The sequence below is a fragment of the Falco peregrinus genome, chromosome 7 (assembly GCF_023634155.1).
Source record: "Falco peregrinus isolate bFalPer1 chromosome 7, bFalPer1.pri, whole genome shotgun sequence".
Taxonomy (NCBI): domain Eukaryota; kingdom Metazoa; phylum Chordata; class Aves; order Falconiformes; family Falconidae; genus Falco; species Falco peregrinus.
This window is the reverse complement of record NC_073727.1, coordinates 45,611,046-45,628,220: the sequence shown is the minus strand read 5'-3', so window position 1 is coordinate 45,628,220 and position 17,175 is coordinate 45,611,046. Positions and strand designations below refer to the sequence as shown.

Below are 17,175 nucleotides of genomic sequence, written 5' to 3'. Positions count from 1 at the left end.
AATGGTGTTATAAGTCTGATGTGTGGAAAAGCATTTGTGCTAGATGTTGACTGCTTTTGAAATGGCCATCAGTTTTGAGGCTTTTTACACTGTGAACTTCCATCCATTCTGGTAAGAAAGATTTAACAGCTGCAAATTAAAGTTTCTTGTATGAAAGTAAAATCAGAAAACTAGAATTTTTCAAGGTGTCTGCTTTAACTGCTTAAATGACTTTTCCCTTAAGAACTACCTATGAAATCTCTTTATTTCAGATAAAGCTGGGGTTGTTGTAAAGTGGGCCTTATCTTGCTGTTGGGTGGATTTGTAATGTGGGTTTCCTAAATTCATGCTGCCTGACAGTCAGATTACGGTGATATAAAACCCTGAGTTTATATTATAAAACCACAATTCCTTCCTGTAAGCATTCTTTTCACCTTACAGTCAACATGGGGTTAATGATCTCTATGCTGATTCAGAGTTGCAGGTGATGAGTGAATGTTTAAAGCAGAGGTGTCTTGTTTGCTAACAGATCTATTGAAGAGCAGTCTCTGTGCGACATAGGTGGAAAAACATGAAAGTGAGTGTGGAAGACAAGTTTCTTCTGCTCTGTAGGTTTCAAAACACTTTCCATTTTATGTCTGCTATGTTATTACATTTGGAAATGAGCAGTAAATTCTGAGGGTTTTTTGCTTTCTAATTTGTTCTGTTTTGGTGTGGGTCTTGGAGGGAGGGCTTTATCTGGGGTTTTCTTTCCTTTTGATTTGTGTTTCTCTTTCATAAACTTAGTTGACAGAACTTTCGGTCTTTTTTTTTTTTTTTTTTTTGGTGTTGATGTTATAATTAGCATAGATTACAAAGAAAGTTGTTGAAAGGGTTCTGCTATTGTATTTTAGGAATGATGATCTTGCCACAGTTATTAAAGTTGGGTTAGGTTATTGCATTATGTTCTCCAGAAGGCTAACCCTTGAAACCTAACTGAAAGCTGGGTGAAGAACAGACTGTTATTTTTTGTCAGGACACAGCATTAGTGGTCTGTGATGTGCACTAACTAGCAGCTGATTTCCATTATTTTGATTTAGATGTTATTTTGATTTGCAAGCTCTGTGTTATTGGGATATTCTTTTCTCAAAAAGATTTACTCCTCACCTCCTCTAATACATACTAGAGTTTATTTACTACCTGCTTTCATTTTCATTGTATAAATGAAAAGGGGTGGCAAGGTATTATTTCAGAGAAGGATGGGGCTAGGGGTGTTCTAGTGTGCTTCCCACTGTGGTTCACAAGAGCCTGAATGTGATGACTCTGCAAGGCCAGTTCACAAAACCTTGCTCAAGTGGCGCTCAAGTGGCACTGATTTTGGGGGTGGGAAGCCAGCAAAGACCATCTTTAGATTCATTTTGCTTTGTGAAGGTCTCTGTAACAGATTTATAGTGCTCTTTCGATGTAACAAGTTTGTGTGCAGGAAAGGAACGGTGGTCTAAGTCAAATATGAAATGCATGGGCATTAAGGGCAGGAGTGAGCAGTGGCATTGCTGCCCTGTCTCTCTGTGATCCCTTGCACCGTGGATCCTGCGTGTGCTTAGAGGGAGCATGCTGTCTCACTGCTGCTGCCTACAGCCTCCCCCTGAAAAAGTGGCTTTGTGTGACTGAGGATGGACTCAGTTTTCCCACAAGCAGCATGGCAAAAGATGTCCCTCTTTACTGCATCTTCCTTGTTAGTATCTATGCATCTTATTTTCTTTGGAGAGTACATTTTTTATGAGAGTTCTTGTCTATTCTAGATAGAAAAAGTTTTTTTTTTCCCCCTCCTCCAGGCTATTTTTCAATATTTTTTCTTATTCTTAAATAAAATTTTAATAAAAAAATATTTGTGAACCTAGTCTTGATCTGAGTGAAGATAAATATTCTGAAAAGATTAAAATTTAATTTTTCTGGGCTGGGTGATGACTGATCCTTTTTGGTATTTCTTTACTCTATTTGAGTTTTACTTATTAGTTGAAGTGTTTTCTTTTGTATCCAACTAGGAAACTAGGATTGCTTTAGTAAGTGTGTGTGTGTGTGGTGTTGGAAAATTATGACAAGCATGCAAAAATATGCAATCATTTTGGAACCTGATTTTTTTTCCTTTTACTGTTTTTTAAAAAAATAACTTGAAAGTTAGGCTTTATAAAATTGTAATTTATTTTTAGTTCTATTGATCTGAAAATAATTTTGGGAACCTTACCTTCAATAACAGGTATATTTGTAACAGTTTTGAAAAAACAACCCCAAAATTCTAAATATCTATTAGATGGTTATGTGTACCTAACAGACTAGTCTAATGCTGTTAAAATTGCATTGACAGTTATTTGCTTGCTTGCTATTTTACTCAAATATTTTAAACATTCTTGTAGTTCTATACCCCTAAAAATATATGTTTATTTAAAAGCCACATCATGGTTTGTTAAAAGTTATACTGGGAGGATGGATTAGGTGATAGTTGCAGGCAGGGGAGAATAGGGTGGAGAAGATAAGAAATGACAGCTTTGATCAGTGTTCAGTAGAAAAAAAGAAGTCAATTAAATGAGGCACTCGGATAAAGCAAATTCAAAGGCAGATTCAGGACTTGGAGAAGAATAAAAGAGCTACCTGGGTTTGGTGAGCTGGAAAGGGTAATTACACTAAGAATATGTTATGCCCATAATGATTTATCAATGATATTGTTTTCACCTTTTCACGTGGCAGCATCTAAAATATACAAGGATTTTTTTTTCCTGCCTAGTTTGTTAAACTCATGTTGTCAGAATTGTGACATTCTCCAGTTTTCCTGTTTCACTAAAAAGCCAGAGTTGTGCCATGCCAATGCTTTGCCATTTGCAGTTTTTCTGTCTTGTGCAGGTCCCAAGGAAACAAAAATTATTTAAATAAGTGCTCAAAATTAGCTGGTATATAAGGCTTGGTAAAGAACTTTGGTTTTAAAAAAATGCAGTTTCCCTGAATGATGCCAGCAGCAGTTTCTGCTATATAACATGGTAAAGCCTCATGTTTCTCTAATAACTGATAGCCATTCAAAACCATTCAATGAAGACATATCATATTTGGGAATGGAAATTATATATAAAAAGTATTGAGGGGGTGACTGGCAGCATGTTTGAGAGTGTCCAGGTGGCTTTGGCTGGTAGAAAGGTTTTGGGCATTGGGATGAACTGCAGCAGGGGATGTCCGAGAACTTTGGCTAGATGAAAGCAGATGGTTGAGCACATGTAGAGTAATCAGAAAGCTGCTGGGGAGTATTGGTTTGGCACAGGATGGTGCTGTTGGTGCCAGATGCCTCAGTTCATCAAAACAAAGGAAGTTTTGCTGTGCTGAAGAAGGGAGTATGGCAAAATTGGGTATGTAGGAAGAAATCTGAAAGACAGCGCCCTGGTCTCCTAGACTCAAAACCAGGATATGTTTCTTTGAGAAAATGTTGGGACTCTGGAGAGATAAGAGCCACCTGTTATACTAACCAGCAATTAAAACATGCATGGTAAGTAGATAATTACTGTAAACAGCAGGATTCTTCATGCCTTAGGTTGTCTGATGCTGTCACACCCAATTGTATTTGTCTCCTGGACAATTTGTAGTGCAGTTTCTTACTGGAAAGCATGTTTTGCAAGAGCTGTTTGCCTTCCAGGAGCAATCCCAGAATTAATTTCTGGTTCCCTTGGTAGTTCCATGTGCTTTCATCTATTTGAATATTGTTTACCACACCTGCAGCAGCTACCCATAATAACCTCTCACTAGATTGACTAGATGTTAATTCATTGCCACTTAGATTATAGATTTATTCAGTTTTCATTCAGTAGTATACTGCACATATGAGTCGTGCATGTCTAGTAACATGTATGTCACTGGACCGAAAATTCTTCAGCAACAATTTTTAATACCTTCTGACTTTTCTTGTGTTAAAACCACTTCTTATTTTTTATTAAAGTGGTATTCTAATGCAAATAGAGACTGTTTTATGCACTACTATGTCTTTGACAATGTAAGGAAAGTTTGCATCTCTAATTGGGCAATAATGCTTGAAAATAACCTGGTTAATAATTTAAGTAACTTGCAAATTCAGATGCAAACATTAAGTGATTTTTGCTGCAGATTCTCAAACTGCCTACTGATACTGCAGTCAGGCTGAACCCTTTGTACAGGAGCAGATACACAAAAGCATGCTGATTTTTTTTGTATTCCTTTGTAATGTCTTGAGGAAAAATTATGACTATCAAATAACTTCTTAATTTTTCAAGATACAACACCTAATAACACCAGATTGATTTGTGAGAAATTCCCCTGTATCTTGCTGGTTCTACACCTTTCCAACTAGAAGAAGACAGAGGGTGATAAAAGATTATTTTTCTGTCCATCTGTCATTTCAGAACTATATCTGCTTTTCTTTCTCACAATCTGTATGAGTGGATGAGCCTTAACCTTGCTGAAAGAATGATTGTTGTTTTGCTATTAACAGGCCAAGCTCTGATACCAGGCGCCACAGCATCCGGGAAAGGATGTCCAGCACCAACGAGAAAGGGACCCTGTCCATGGAGTCCACCAAGGAGACCCGGTACTGTGCTGTCTGTAACGACTACGCTTCAGGCTACCATTATGGGGTCTGGTCTTGTGAGGGCTGCAAAGCTTTTTTCAAAAGGAGTATTCAAGGTAATAAAGTGTTCAAGTGAAACCCCTGTACTCTTTAGTCTTAAGGAAACTGTGAAGCTGCTTGGGATTGTAGCCTGAGCCCAGGACAATGACATTTATTGGGTTTTCATTAACAGCTGCTGTGCTTTGCCATGTATTTTTTTAGCTCTATTTGATGAATGCTTCCAACAGGTATGAAATACAGTGTAATTTATTGTCGAAGATTAATAAGGGAAAGAAAAGTTTCTCTATGTTGTCCTAGGTTTAGGTATGTCTGACCACAGAGGCAGTGAGAAATGTAACTTAAAAATCTCTATTGCATCAAGATGACCCCTCTTTCAGGCAATGTATCTTTCTTTTCTGTGATTAAGTTTTTATACAAAACAGTTGGGGTTTTTTTTTGAGAATTCCCTGTCAGATGACGATGAATTTATATCAACTGATTTACTAAATTTAGTGCTTCATTAGCAAGATGGTTCAATCCAAATCTCAATTCTTTGAAGATGTGAGATGTCTTTTGAGAACCAATATTGAAAAGGAATGTTTCTTTGATGAAGTATCAGATGTATCTGTCAGCAAAACAGGGCTTTTAATTATACACAGAATAGTTCAGTTTGCAGTCTTGTCATGGCTAAAAATGTACTGTGTGAGGTGTCCAGTGGAGTAAAGGGCATCTAACAGAAACAGCGTAAATTCCTGTGACTGAAACAATTCTTGCTTTAAATGGCCATCACTCTGTGGAATGGATATTTTTTTGCTTTGTTCAACATCTCCTAAAGTGAGTAAGAAGTGAGTATGATTGTACTGAAAACACAGGTACTGTTCAGTGTCTAAGCCTTATTTTTGAGAAGAAAATAAAATGAGTTTTATTCCTTTCCAAGCAGAAAACTAATAAAGCACTATGCTTTAGTTAGATTTCTACAGCCTTTCAAATCACCAGGTGATATATAGGCACAAAATTTCCTGTCACTCCTTTTTTGAAGTAAACATTATGAGGAGCAGTTCTTACCTCATCATAAGGTGTGATTATTGCCTGTTTTGTTGGATGACTAACACTGAGGTGAGTTAAATAAGACTTCCAGCATTCAGTTCAGAATTTTCCCCACCTTAAAGGAAAAAATGAAATATTGGCTGCGTGGTAGACATTGATGAAATGATTTGAATGTTGGTGTTTAGTTAATAGTTACTTGTATTTCTGCTTTTCCAGACTCATCAAAATGATTTTTAGAAAAGAAAATGGTTAAGGCCAGATGTTGATAATAAGCAACACTGGAGGGAGAAAGGGTGAAATGCTTTTAACATCAGAATAATTTACTTAAACTTGTGATGTAGGGAGAACAGCTCCCTTACCGCGTGCTTTTCATTATTTTTCATTTTGAGTTCCTCTGACCAAAATTAGAATTTTGATATACTCTTCTTGTATGTGAACTGAACTAAGTCAACAAGAAAGTGGAAAATTAAATATTCTTAAGCAACAGTAAGAGTTAGTTATCCAGTAATTGCATAGCACAGATCTTCAGCCTTTGGCCACTATGGAAGAAAAAATGAATCTTACTGTCTTGATGACTTCCATGGTTCTGCAGTCAGCACTTGGGTGGTTTTGCCCTAGTCTCCATGTGGACAAATGTTATGGTCCTCCACAATGCATCTGTTATCTATTTGTAATACAGTACATACCAATTAGTAAATTTAGTTCTTGCTACATTTGTATACTTAACATAATTTTTAAGTAGGTAGTATTTAAAAATTTAAATCTTAAGTTTCCAGTGTTCCATAAAATGCCTTTCTTGATCTCTAAATTGTATTTGCTTTAATTTAAGCCCATTGCTTCTTGCCCTACTCCTTGTGGGCATGAAGAAGGCTTATTACAACAACCTTTTACATAGTTGAAGACTGTTATCATATCTTTCCTCAGTCTTCTCTTTTTTAGACTAAACAAACCCACTTCTTTCTAGTAGAACATGCTTTCTAGCTTTCTCATCCCATTTGTTAAACTCCTCTGTACTTTCTCCAGTTGATCCACCTCTTCTGTGGTTAACATCTGCCATAGAAAATGACATCCACTAATATCAAGAAAGTATTCAAGAATATCAGTACTCATGAGAGAATTGTGATCACTTGATCACAGATGGTATCAAAAGTCCTCTAAAGAACTTTTAAGATCATAGTGCCCAGTCCTGATGAACTAAGGGATTTTTTTGAATTTTCTACTGGATCTGGAAGAGATGTCTACCTTAGTAATCATATGTTCTTATTGAACACGTGTTCAATTTATGAAAATGACAGTGATATTTAGATTGAGAATACATAAGAAAACCTGCTATTTACCTTGCAGATAATAATAATGTTAAATAGCTTGTGATTAGATATCTAGGAATGAATACTACTAATGTGTAGGTGTATGTGTAGAAGAATATGTGGACTACATATTATTATATCTGCATTGTATATATTATATGCATTTCTAAAAAAAGGAACAAAAGTTTCCTGGGAATCAGATGATTAAGCTGTATTGAGGTACACAGGACTGGTTTGTATAAACAAAAGTAACACAGAATGCTTTCAGCACAAACTTCTTTTTTGCTGTTTATAGTGTGTCTTTCTTTAAATGCAAGAGAACCATGCTACTTTTGTGCTTTGCTATCCTGTATTTCCCAATACCTATATAGATGCAGAGATGATAGGCCATTTTTATGCTTCTCATCAGACTTGATAGGAGAATTGCTGTAAGGAAGTTTGATGGTTTTGATAGAATGTAGTCAAACATTCTATATGATTTTTAATAGAACCACCAGAAAAAGTGAGTACAGACGTGAACAAGCTGTATGGGGTGATCTGTTTCCTCCCTGTGTATCTGTTCTCAGTGGTATCTGAGGTATCTATGCTTGCTTGCCTAAGTATCTACTTAAATTTTGTGAAAACTCACATCTGCGTTGGACCTTACCTGAGGCAGAGATGGGTAGCTTCATTTTTATCCAGGGGAGCTGGAAATATTTTGTGAATTTTAAATGCTAAGTTGTTTTTCTTTGCTGTCAAACAGTTAAAGCTTAAAAGGCAACCTGAGTTAGTAACTGTCTCTCAATATGTGCAACTGCTCAATTTTGTTTAAATAACAGATGGCTGGTGTAAAATCTCAGCTGCCTCCTGAAACTGCCCATGTCAATCTGTTTTGTTAGTGTATGTCCCAAAAGTGATTTGGGACCTTGTTTTGAGAAAACTTTGTGCAGACTGATATTAATGTATAATGTTTCATGTGAGAGAAAAATCATATGACACCAAGAACACTGTGTTGCTTGGTGATAGAAGAGTACTTTACTCTTTGGCCAGCATATGTAGCCTTCAGGAGTGTACTTGCTCAACTGACTTGAATCCAGAAGCATAACAAGCAGTCACATCACGGTACACTGTACTTCTCTACTGAAATATTTATGGATTTTAAGACCAAGGAGGGCCATTAGATCATTAAGTCTGGTCTTCTATCAATATAAACTTTATATGCTCTCTGTGTACAAATCCTGGTAACGATGGAGGTCAGCCTTTTAGAAGATGCCCAGCCTTGATCTGTGAGCTCAAGAGTTTTCTTACAATGACTGCTTATTTTAATGATTTGTTCTCCAATCTGCTAAAAAATTACCTTTCTTATTTATATTACTTTGGGTTTTACATCACATCCATGAACCAGAGTTAGTATATAGTATCTCTGTCCTGTGGGAAGTTCTTGATATCTTAGATGAACTAAAATGTTTCAGTCCTCTGCGGTATATATTTCTGTCTTCTGAGTCCTTTGTTTTTGCACCTTTCATGATCCCCCCACACCCATAATAGTATCTGTAAAGTTTGGATGCCAGAATTGGATGAAGTATTTCAACATCAGCTTTACAAATACCATTTACAAATTAAAAATGCCCTTATGACTCACAAATCCTTTCCCCCTCCTTCTAATTCTCTTGGCTTTTGGCTAGCCACCAAAGGGTACAGGACAGGAAGGATTTACTTGTACCATCATACCACCTCTGACAGACATCCAACAAATGCCTACATGTGTGGGGCTGAGAATCCTCAGTGAAAGCACAAGGCATTCAAAACAAATGAAGGGCAGCTCCTTACATTGGAGGGTATCCTGATCTCAGAATTGCTGAAGTACTTTAGAAATCCCCAGTTTTATTTCCCTGCCTCCCTCATATGCCCTTCTGATGTTTTACAGGTGCACCTTCTCTGCCTTTTCTCACAGCTGTATACTCAGACAAAAATCTGGGATATTTCACAAATATTCACTTAAGAATTACTGCATGATGGGAGACAGAACCAGTCCAGCAAGAACAGGTTGGCATCTGAGAATGGATTAATAGCTGTGTTGAGGGATTCCAGAGGCCTGCCATTAATGTCCTGATCACAGAGATATAGTGATCTCCAAAGTGCAGGAATTATTGAAGCTGGGAAGTATTTTATATGTGTGGCTTGAATATGGATTTTATTTATCAGTTATACCTTCTGACCATCAAGTAGGAGAGTTTTGGCAGTCAACTCTACGTGTTATCAATTGTTTTAACTTCACAGTGATAGAGCTGTACTTTGTTGAAAGTATGTAATTCAAACAATGCTAGGAGGGGTTGTTAATATATACGTATTTTCATCTGAGTTGGAGAGAATTTCACTGGTAAAACATGTCTAATAATTGGGTGTTTAGGTAATGTTGCAGTGCAGTAATTTCAATATTGTCAATTTGGGAGGTTTCTGAGATCTTCCCTTCAACTTTCCATTATTGTCTTCTGTTTTCATGGTATTTTTGTAATCTGTTTGATAACAGCTACAAATGCTGCACAAATCCGGCAGCCAAGAGGACAGAAACTCCCTATAATAAGACTGCTCATACGGGGATTGTATGAGTTGTCAGCAGAAAGAGCAAAACTAAAAAATGTTAACCTAAGTAAAACTAGCAGAGGTAATCCCAGCCAATGAACAGGGGGCTGCAGACCAGTATCTAGTCTCAGGGTGGAAAGCACACTATTCCAGTTTGAGAGGTAGGTGGCTGTTGGAAGTTCAAAGGCTAGAAAACGTGTGTTTGGAAAGTTCTCCAGAGTTTAGCCATCACTGGGACTGCTCTAAGAGCCCATGGTCAGCCAGGTTCTTCTGAAACTTCTTTTGATTTATTTTGGTGGTTTTTAGTAGTTTTTCTGTAGAGTCCCTTGAGTTAAGCGCATAACTCTTATTGTTATCCCCAAATGTGCATTTTTAATATCAGCAGTCTGATAGGTGGTGATCCTGTTTCAGAAACGTGTGTTACTGAAAGGCAAGAGTGAATATATCTCTTTTCCTAGTAAGCCAATTTTGAATGTGGTACTTTTCCAGCAAGTTTTAAGTGCTGCATTCGGCATGGATGTGGCGGTGACTTGAGATGTTCACATCCAAGATACTTCCTTGTTTTTCATGATCTAGGAAAATCATAGGGCTGCAGCAGACCCAGAGCCCTAGTCCGTCTTTCTGTCCTGTGATAGGATCAATTGTTGCCAATTCCTTACATATGTTGTTTGAACTGCCTCTTAAAAACCTGTAGCATGATCCAATATTTTATTTTCCCTGTCTCTGAAGGCCATGGTGAAATTTGAATCTTCCTTCCTGCAGGTTAAACTCATTGCTTATTTTCCTGTCTATCATGCCATTCTCTTTCCATTTGCAACAGCCTTTAAAGCATGGAAGATTGCTATCACACTTTAAAAAAAATAGTATTAAATTATGCTGCTTTATCTACCCTGAAGAAAAACAGTTTATTCAGGCTTTTCTTATATTTTTTCTAGACTTCTAATCTTCTAGTTGATCTGTGTTGGAGATTCTCCACTTTGTTCTGTTTTTCTTTTTGTCTTGAAGCACATTTTCCTTTTATGTGATGTTTTACAGCTACTGAACAGAGCAATAGGATTATCTTACAAGCCCAGCCGGTGTATTTGTCTACATTCATCACACTGTAATGCTTGCCTTATTTACAAAAACATGACACTGTTCACTTATAATCAGTGTGTAACACAGAATTAACTCAAAAATTCTTTTCTAGAGAAGAAACCACTTCTTTCCCATCTAGGTTTGTGCATCTGATTATTCCTATTTTAATGTAGTGGTTTGTTCTGGTCCTCACTTTTGTGCTGTTTTTTCCCATGTGCTATCTCCAGTTTGCCAAGATAATTTAGAATTCTTATCCTGTAGACTCCTGCCATTTATTTCAGATCTATTTCTGTCTGACTATCAGAGTAGTCTGGTCTTCTAACACATATAAATGTCATCTACAAATGAATAACATTTAATAAAATAAATACTTCAGTCCATTACCAGTTAGTGAGGAAAATGCTATATAGAACTGGATCCAGGACAAACACTACAGAGCCTTATTCAATATCAGCTTCCATTGGAACACTGAACTCTGATAGTTCTTCCCTGAGACTGGTTTTCTGAAATCATCTAAACTATATTTTCCTAGCTGACATATGAAATGTCACCCCAGGCAATGCTGAAAAACTTACTGAAGTTGGGTAGCACACTTCAGAAAGCAGGCAACACTCACTGATTGTTACCTGATTTCATAAATGGCCACTGGTTCTTCCCCTGCCAACTCCAAAGCTTTTTCTGTCTCCTAGAAAAAACTCTAGCCCTTAGAAATCATACTTAATTTATCCTGTATTATTAGCTCTAACAGTGTTTTACTTCATCTGCAATATGATTGTTGTGCTATATCAAGCAACAAAAAAACTTAAACAGTATTTTGTCTTGCAAGTATTTAGTGAATATTTCATTTGGAAACTCACATTATTCCTAACTCAGGGCTAAGTCTGTCAGATATTCAAAATATTCACATGGGGAAAAAAAAAAAAAAAAGAGCTTTACCTTTACAAATTACAAGAGAACATGTTTGTTTGTCCAGCGGGAAAGTGCTTAACTGTTCCACTTGGTTTTACAGAGTGTGAAGGGAAAGATATTTTAGTAACCTCTTTTTATTCAGGTGGTTTATTAATTTAAAGTGGCTCCATAAGTTTCACTCCCACAAAGTTTCAGACTTCTGTAGGTTAAGTTGTCCTTTGCAGTCACTTCTGAAAAGTGGAAATCAAACTAGAGAGAACTGTGTAGGATGACTAAAATGACAAATGTATTGGAAGTGCATGAAGTAATCTTTGACATCATTTATTTCCAAAAGGAGACTAATACACACTTTATTGAAGTATGTATGTTATTTCAGAGTTACTATAAAAAAGCTAGCATAGCAATTAACTGCTGGTATTATTTAGTAACTGATGTAGTAAATATCTCATTTTCAGAATTCTTTGAATAAGGGTATGTAGTTCTCTCAAATATTTGATTTAATTTAGTCACAAATTTTTTAAATAGTTGGAGTTCATTTGTTATGGGTAACACAGTTATTCTCCTCTCTGTGGTTAGAGATATGCAGGACAATAGACTGAATTATCTTTGTTGACCCTTCTGGTTATAAAATGGATGAACCTTCTACAGAGCATACATGATGTTAAGAGTATAAAAAAGCAAACCAAGGAGCACAAAAATGTATTGGTAAATTAAAGAAGAGGATAACTAGGTTTTGCTTGGCATGAGAAAGTAGTATATAGGCAGAAAAGTGGCTTTTTGTCAAAACACTGATGTTAAAGTTTAGTATAATAATTTAACAAACTAGGAATTGACTGTACTGCAGTTTCAGTTTCACAGACTTCAATGAAGAAAACTCATTGTGCTTAGAAATGTCCACGTCCACTGCATGATCTGAGCAGTGAGAATCCTGTGTTCCGTTGTGTTCCTCCAGGCTACCCCCCTCCCTGCCCCCCAAAAATAGTAATACCAGAACTTTCTTTATAGGGGTGCTGTGAGGATAAATATGTTACAGCTCATCGCAAACTTTATGATACTAGAAACCAAGATACCAAAAAGGGTACCAAAGATCCAAATATAAAATAAGCAAGCTAAACTTATTCAATAGGTTCCATCACAATCCAAAATCTGATGTTATACCTGGAATAAAAATAGAGTTATATTAATTTTGTTGTTGCTAACAATAGATTGGATTTTAAGTGCACGAGAGTAATTTGCAATATTTTTAACTTTTTGGCTTCTTTATTTTATATGTGGGAATTTTCTGTAGTAGAATTCCACCCCTTCCCATTTTAGCTCAAATAAACTAAAAATATGAGATTTCATTGAAAGTCTATGGGAATAAGACAGCCATGGCTTGCCTATGACTCTCTCTGAAAATGCTTTTTGTCTCTGGAGGGATCATATTGAGATGGTTGTGAGTAATACATTGTGGGAGTTTTCCCTTTAACACAGCTGTTGGTTTAATCATGTGCCAAGGATTTAAAACAATTATGATTTATCAGACAGGGAAACAGAAACTAGATGTCTTGTTCCTTGCCAGATTTTGTAGAGTCTGGGATCTGGATTGGTGTCTTTTTTTATTTTTCATAAGGAGAAAATATACTTCCTATTTTGTTACCTTGTCTAAAAAGACAGGAATGGAATTGGGGTAGAAGTAGACTTTGTACATGATATCATAATCTTGAAATAGCAGATGAAACACCAATTGAAATTTTAGGACTAAGGCCAATAATAAAAACTTTGAAATCAACTGCTGGAGTAGAAAATATTTTTTTATATTTATATATTTATAAAGTTAAATATTTCACTTTTTACAATCATATTTTTTTTTACAATCACTTTTTCAGCATATATGTTCATGCATTATTAAACTGGTGAGATGACATCATGTTTAGTATCCTCATGTAATGCCCATTCTCATTCTTCATTTTTCCTGCTAGCTGAAATAGTGTATGGAAAGGTTAAAGGAAAAGTCGGTATCATAATAATTTAGCTTGAATTAACTTCTCATGTGAACAGTGCTATACATGATGGCAAGATTCCACGAGAAGGTGAACGCTCAATGTGGGAGCTACCTGACACAGCTGAAGGACATAATACAGAGTATATAGATTTTAGCTTTTCCTCCTTTCTTACTATTCAGTGGTTCTGTGATCTTTCTTTCTGTGTTATGCACAGAAGGTGGACTTCCTCACTGGATGCAAAAGGAAGTATATTTACAATCTTGTAGGCCCTTCTCCTTACTGTCACATGTAGCAATGTCTTGTTAATTTAAACACAGAAAATGATTGATTTCAGCAGTGCTGGGTAGTTGCTGTAAGAACTGAAGTTCCAAATGCAAAGGCCTTGTCTGAGAGTACTCAAGCTATGAATTTGAGTGCCTGTTCTTTTAATGAAATTAAACTTAACCTTCTGCTCTTTTGCAAAACCTGTTAGGAAACAGTGAGATTTTAAAATCAATCAGTGTGGTTTCATTGGGGTGCTTTAACTTAAAATTAAGTTTGTATAACTTTTTATTTTAGTTTCAACATTTGTTCATACTGGGTTAGCATATGCAATGTCCAGGTGCTATTTCTTTTCTTTTTGTTGTTTATGAAAACTTTCCACTTGCTGTTGAGGCTGTTCTTTCCAAGATTTTGGTTTTTGTCTGCAGGCTTCCCACTTGTTGCTTGCTTGGCTCCTTAAGGTGTAGATAAAGTCTACACTCTAGCCTTCCCTTCACCTACATGTACAAAATTCTGCTAATTTAACTGTCAGAATAAGATCATAGAAGGTCCTGGTGCTTCCACAGGTAATGGCTAACATGGCAGATGCCTTATGCAGATAGGTAAAGAATTTTGTACAAATTCTATAATGCTTATACTAATCATTCCCGCAAGATAATCTTGATAGTTATTGGAATATAATATCACAACTATTTACAGATTTAAGAAAAAAATATTGCTGTGTTATGTTAACTGCCCTTCATATATTAATATGACCCCAGTTTTCACCCTTGCTGCTCAAGGACAAAATGAACTGAGTTCTTCAAAGCTGCAATTCCACGAAATACTCAAGCGTGCATCTAATTTTAACCATATGTACTATGCTGGGACTACTTGATAGAAGTACCGAGATGCTTAAACATTCTGCTTAAACTTAACTTCAAAGAAATATGGATTTTTTTGCTGGCTGAAGCCCTCACAGATAAGTCATCTGTGCACTCCGATTCAGGCATGTGCATACTTCATAGCTATCTTCAGAACCCTTGGACTGATAGCAATAAGTCTCTGAACATGACTCATGGTGACAAAAGAAAGTCAGACTGTATGTGCATTAAGAGAAAGCTTTGATTATGGCAGGCTGCATTAGAATAAACTCAAAATCATCCTGATTTCAGCCATTGTCATCTTGTTGACACTTTGCTTCCTTCTCCTTTCCCCCTCTACCATTGGTCATTGTCATACAGATTGCCACATCTAAAATTAGTGCTTTGAGAAAAGATCCAGATCTTTGCACCCTTTTCTGGAAAGATATTAGCATATAACAAAGTGCTATAAAAATATTTGACATTGTTTTTACTGTTTTAAAATCTACAGTGTGTGAGATATCATAAGAAAAACACACCACTCCTCCTCAAGCTCCTCAATAGCTCCTTTAAACTCTTCCTTTGTAGTCCATGGCAGTACAAGTCATACATAGTGGGGGATTAAAACGAGGGGTCTGCCCTATTAAACTCACTGCCTTTAATTTTGCACAGGTCATCTGAGAATTTATTTAAAAAAACCCAACGACCACAGAGTCCAAGTGGCACATGCTTCCTTTTATGAGTATCAGTGATCACTGAAGACCTTTCTTCCTCTTGGTACTCCTGTAATACCAACTACCCAAATGGATTAATTAGCCTCTCTTGTAGCATCTATTGCTGTTTGAACACCATGAAAACAAAGTGCAGGGCAGCTGGGCACCTGCTGATGTGTCCACTTTCATGCCGACGATTCCTACCAGTGAGAAATCCCTTCTAATAACTCAGATTGTCCAGAATCAGCTTTGTAAAGAGGTGAGCTTTAAGGATAAAATAAAAGGTAGAATAATTAAAAGACAATTCACTTTACAGCAGAATTATTGAGTTACACTATTTCACTTTAAAATAAAACTTGTCTTTGCGTGTTACCTATTCCTTAGCTCTGGTCTTCTACCTTTTCCCTTCCATGCCACCCAAAGCCAGACTGCCCTTGCCTGTGTCTGTGCCTTGCCAAGGAAATTTCCTTCCTCACTTCATGTGATTGAATACTTGAAATCAGAGGGTATTGTGGAGAAGCTGGAAAGGTTCCTGCCACTCTTCTTCACTTTGTTTCTTTCTTCTTCTCTAATTAATTTGTTAATTATTTCTATTGTATAGTCTAATTATAAAATATTTTCTTCTGATTGATTACATCTTTTCCAGTCCCCTGAAGGCATGCTGGTTAAAATAAACAAAAAAATATGAGAAATATTAAATGCATTGTCTTCTTCCTAGATTTACAGCAAATATGAAGTCTAAACAATGACATTGCTATGGCATTCATAACCTGAAAAAGTACACCACTCACATTCAGATCTTCTGTTTTGTGCACTCTAAACTTTACAGGTTTTATTCTGTGAAGTCTGTCAAACACTTTGAAAGAAAAATGGATCATCTAAGGTGCTGGTCACACACATGAAAACACACTAATTATGCTAACCTTTAAAGTGTATACTTAAGATAAAACTTTTCAGTGTAAAAATATGATAATATGAATCATGTTAGTTTCAGTAGGAACTGTAGCTCTATCACAGATATGACTATTTTCTGTACTGTTATACAAAGCAAATGCCTGTTCCCTAATGCTTGTAGTTTGAATAAGGAAATCTAGGCTGAGAGCAGAACAAAAGGTTATTTCCCACATAAGCACTGTGAAAACGGATGGTTGCCCTGCTGATATTGATTTCACTTGATTTTTTTATTTTTGCATAGTCACCCTTTCTTTTTTTTTTTTTTTTTTTTTTTTTTTTTGAGAGCTGAACCTTATGAGCATCAGCCAGTGTGGTAAGCATATGTTCAGCTTTGACCTGAGTGGGAACATTTATCTGCTTATTTTACAGACAGCTAAATGATGTTCTGAATCATTTGCTGAATTCAGAACTTGTGCTCACTCCTTTTGTGAATTTACCTTTTGTTTTCATTATGAAGAAGATCAGATACTCTGTCCAAGTCTTTGTTTTGAAAAAGAATAATTAAAGTTTTGTGTCTGGCTTTCACCCTATTTCAGAGCCAGGCATATAAAACCAGGCTGGTGATTGAGGTCAGGTGCTACAATCTTTTGCTGCTTAGTGTAACCTAATAGAAGTGCAGTTTCTTAAAAACATGGCTTTCCCTTTTTGCTCCTTTTCCCTGTAGATATTGCATTTTTGTGAGATTGAGGCTGTTTTCTTTCTGACACGATATTTTTTTCCTTACATGTGAAATCTTTTGAATCAGGTATAGAACAGTCTGTATCCAAACAAAGGAACTGAAAATTAAAATGCTCTTTCGTGCTGTGGTTGAGGTAGTATTTCTGTTCTACCTTTTCACCTTGGTCCTGAAACAAACTGTGGATTCAGATTTTTCCAGTACTATATTGTTCTGTCAAGTAGAGCTAAAAAAGTAATAATTCTGTTCATTTGAGACAATGTGTA

General features: G+C 36.3%; 1 protein-coding gene across 2 annotated transcripts in view; it reads left to right on the top strand.

Moving 5' to 3' along the window:
* ESR1 (estrogen receptor 1) overlaps positions 1-17,175 on the top strand; it is a 114,785-nt gene that overhangs the window by 27,806 nt on the left and 69,804 nt on the right. For both annotated transcript variants that reach the window (XM_055810944.1, XM_055810945.1), the window contains exon 2: positions 4,463-4,653. In XM_055810944.1, the coding sequence (XP_055666919.1) occupies positions 4,463-4,653 (191 nt within the window). The remainder of the gene's footprint in view (positions 1-4,462; positions 4,654-17,175) is intronic.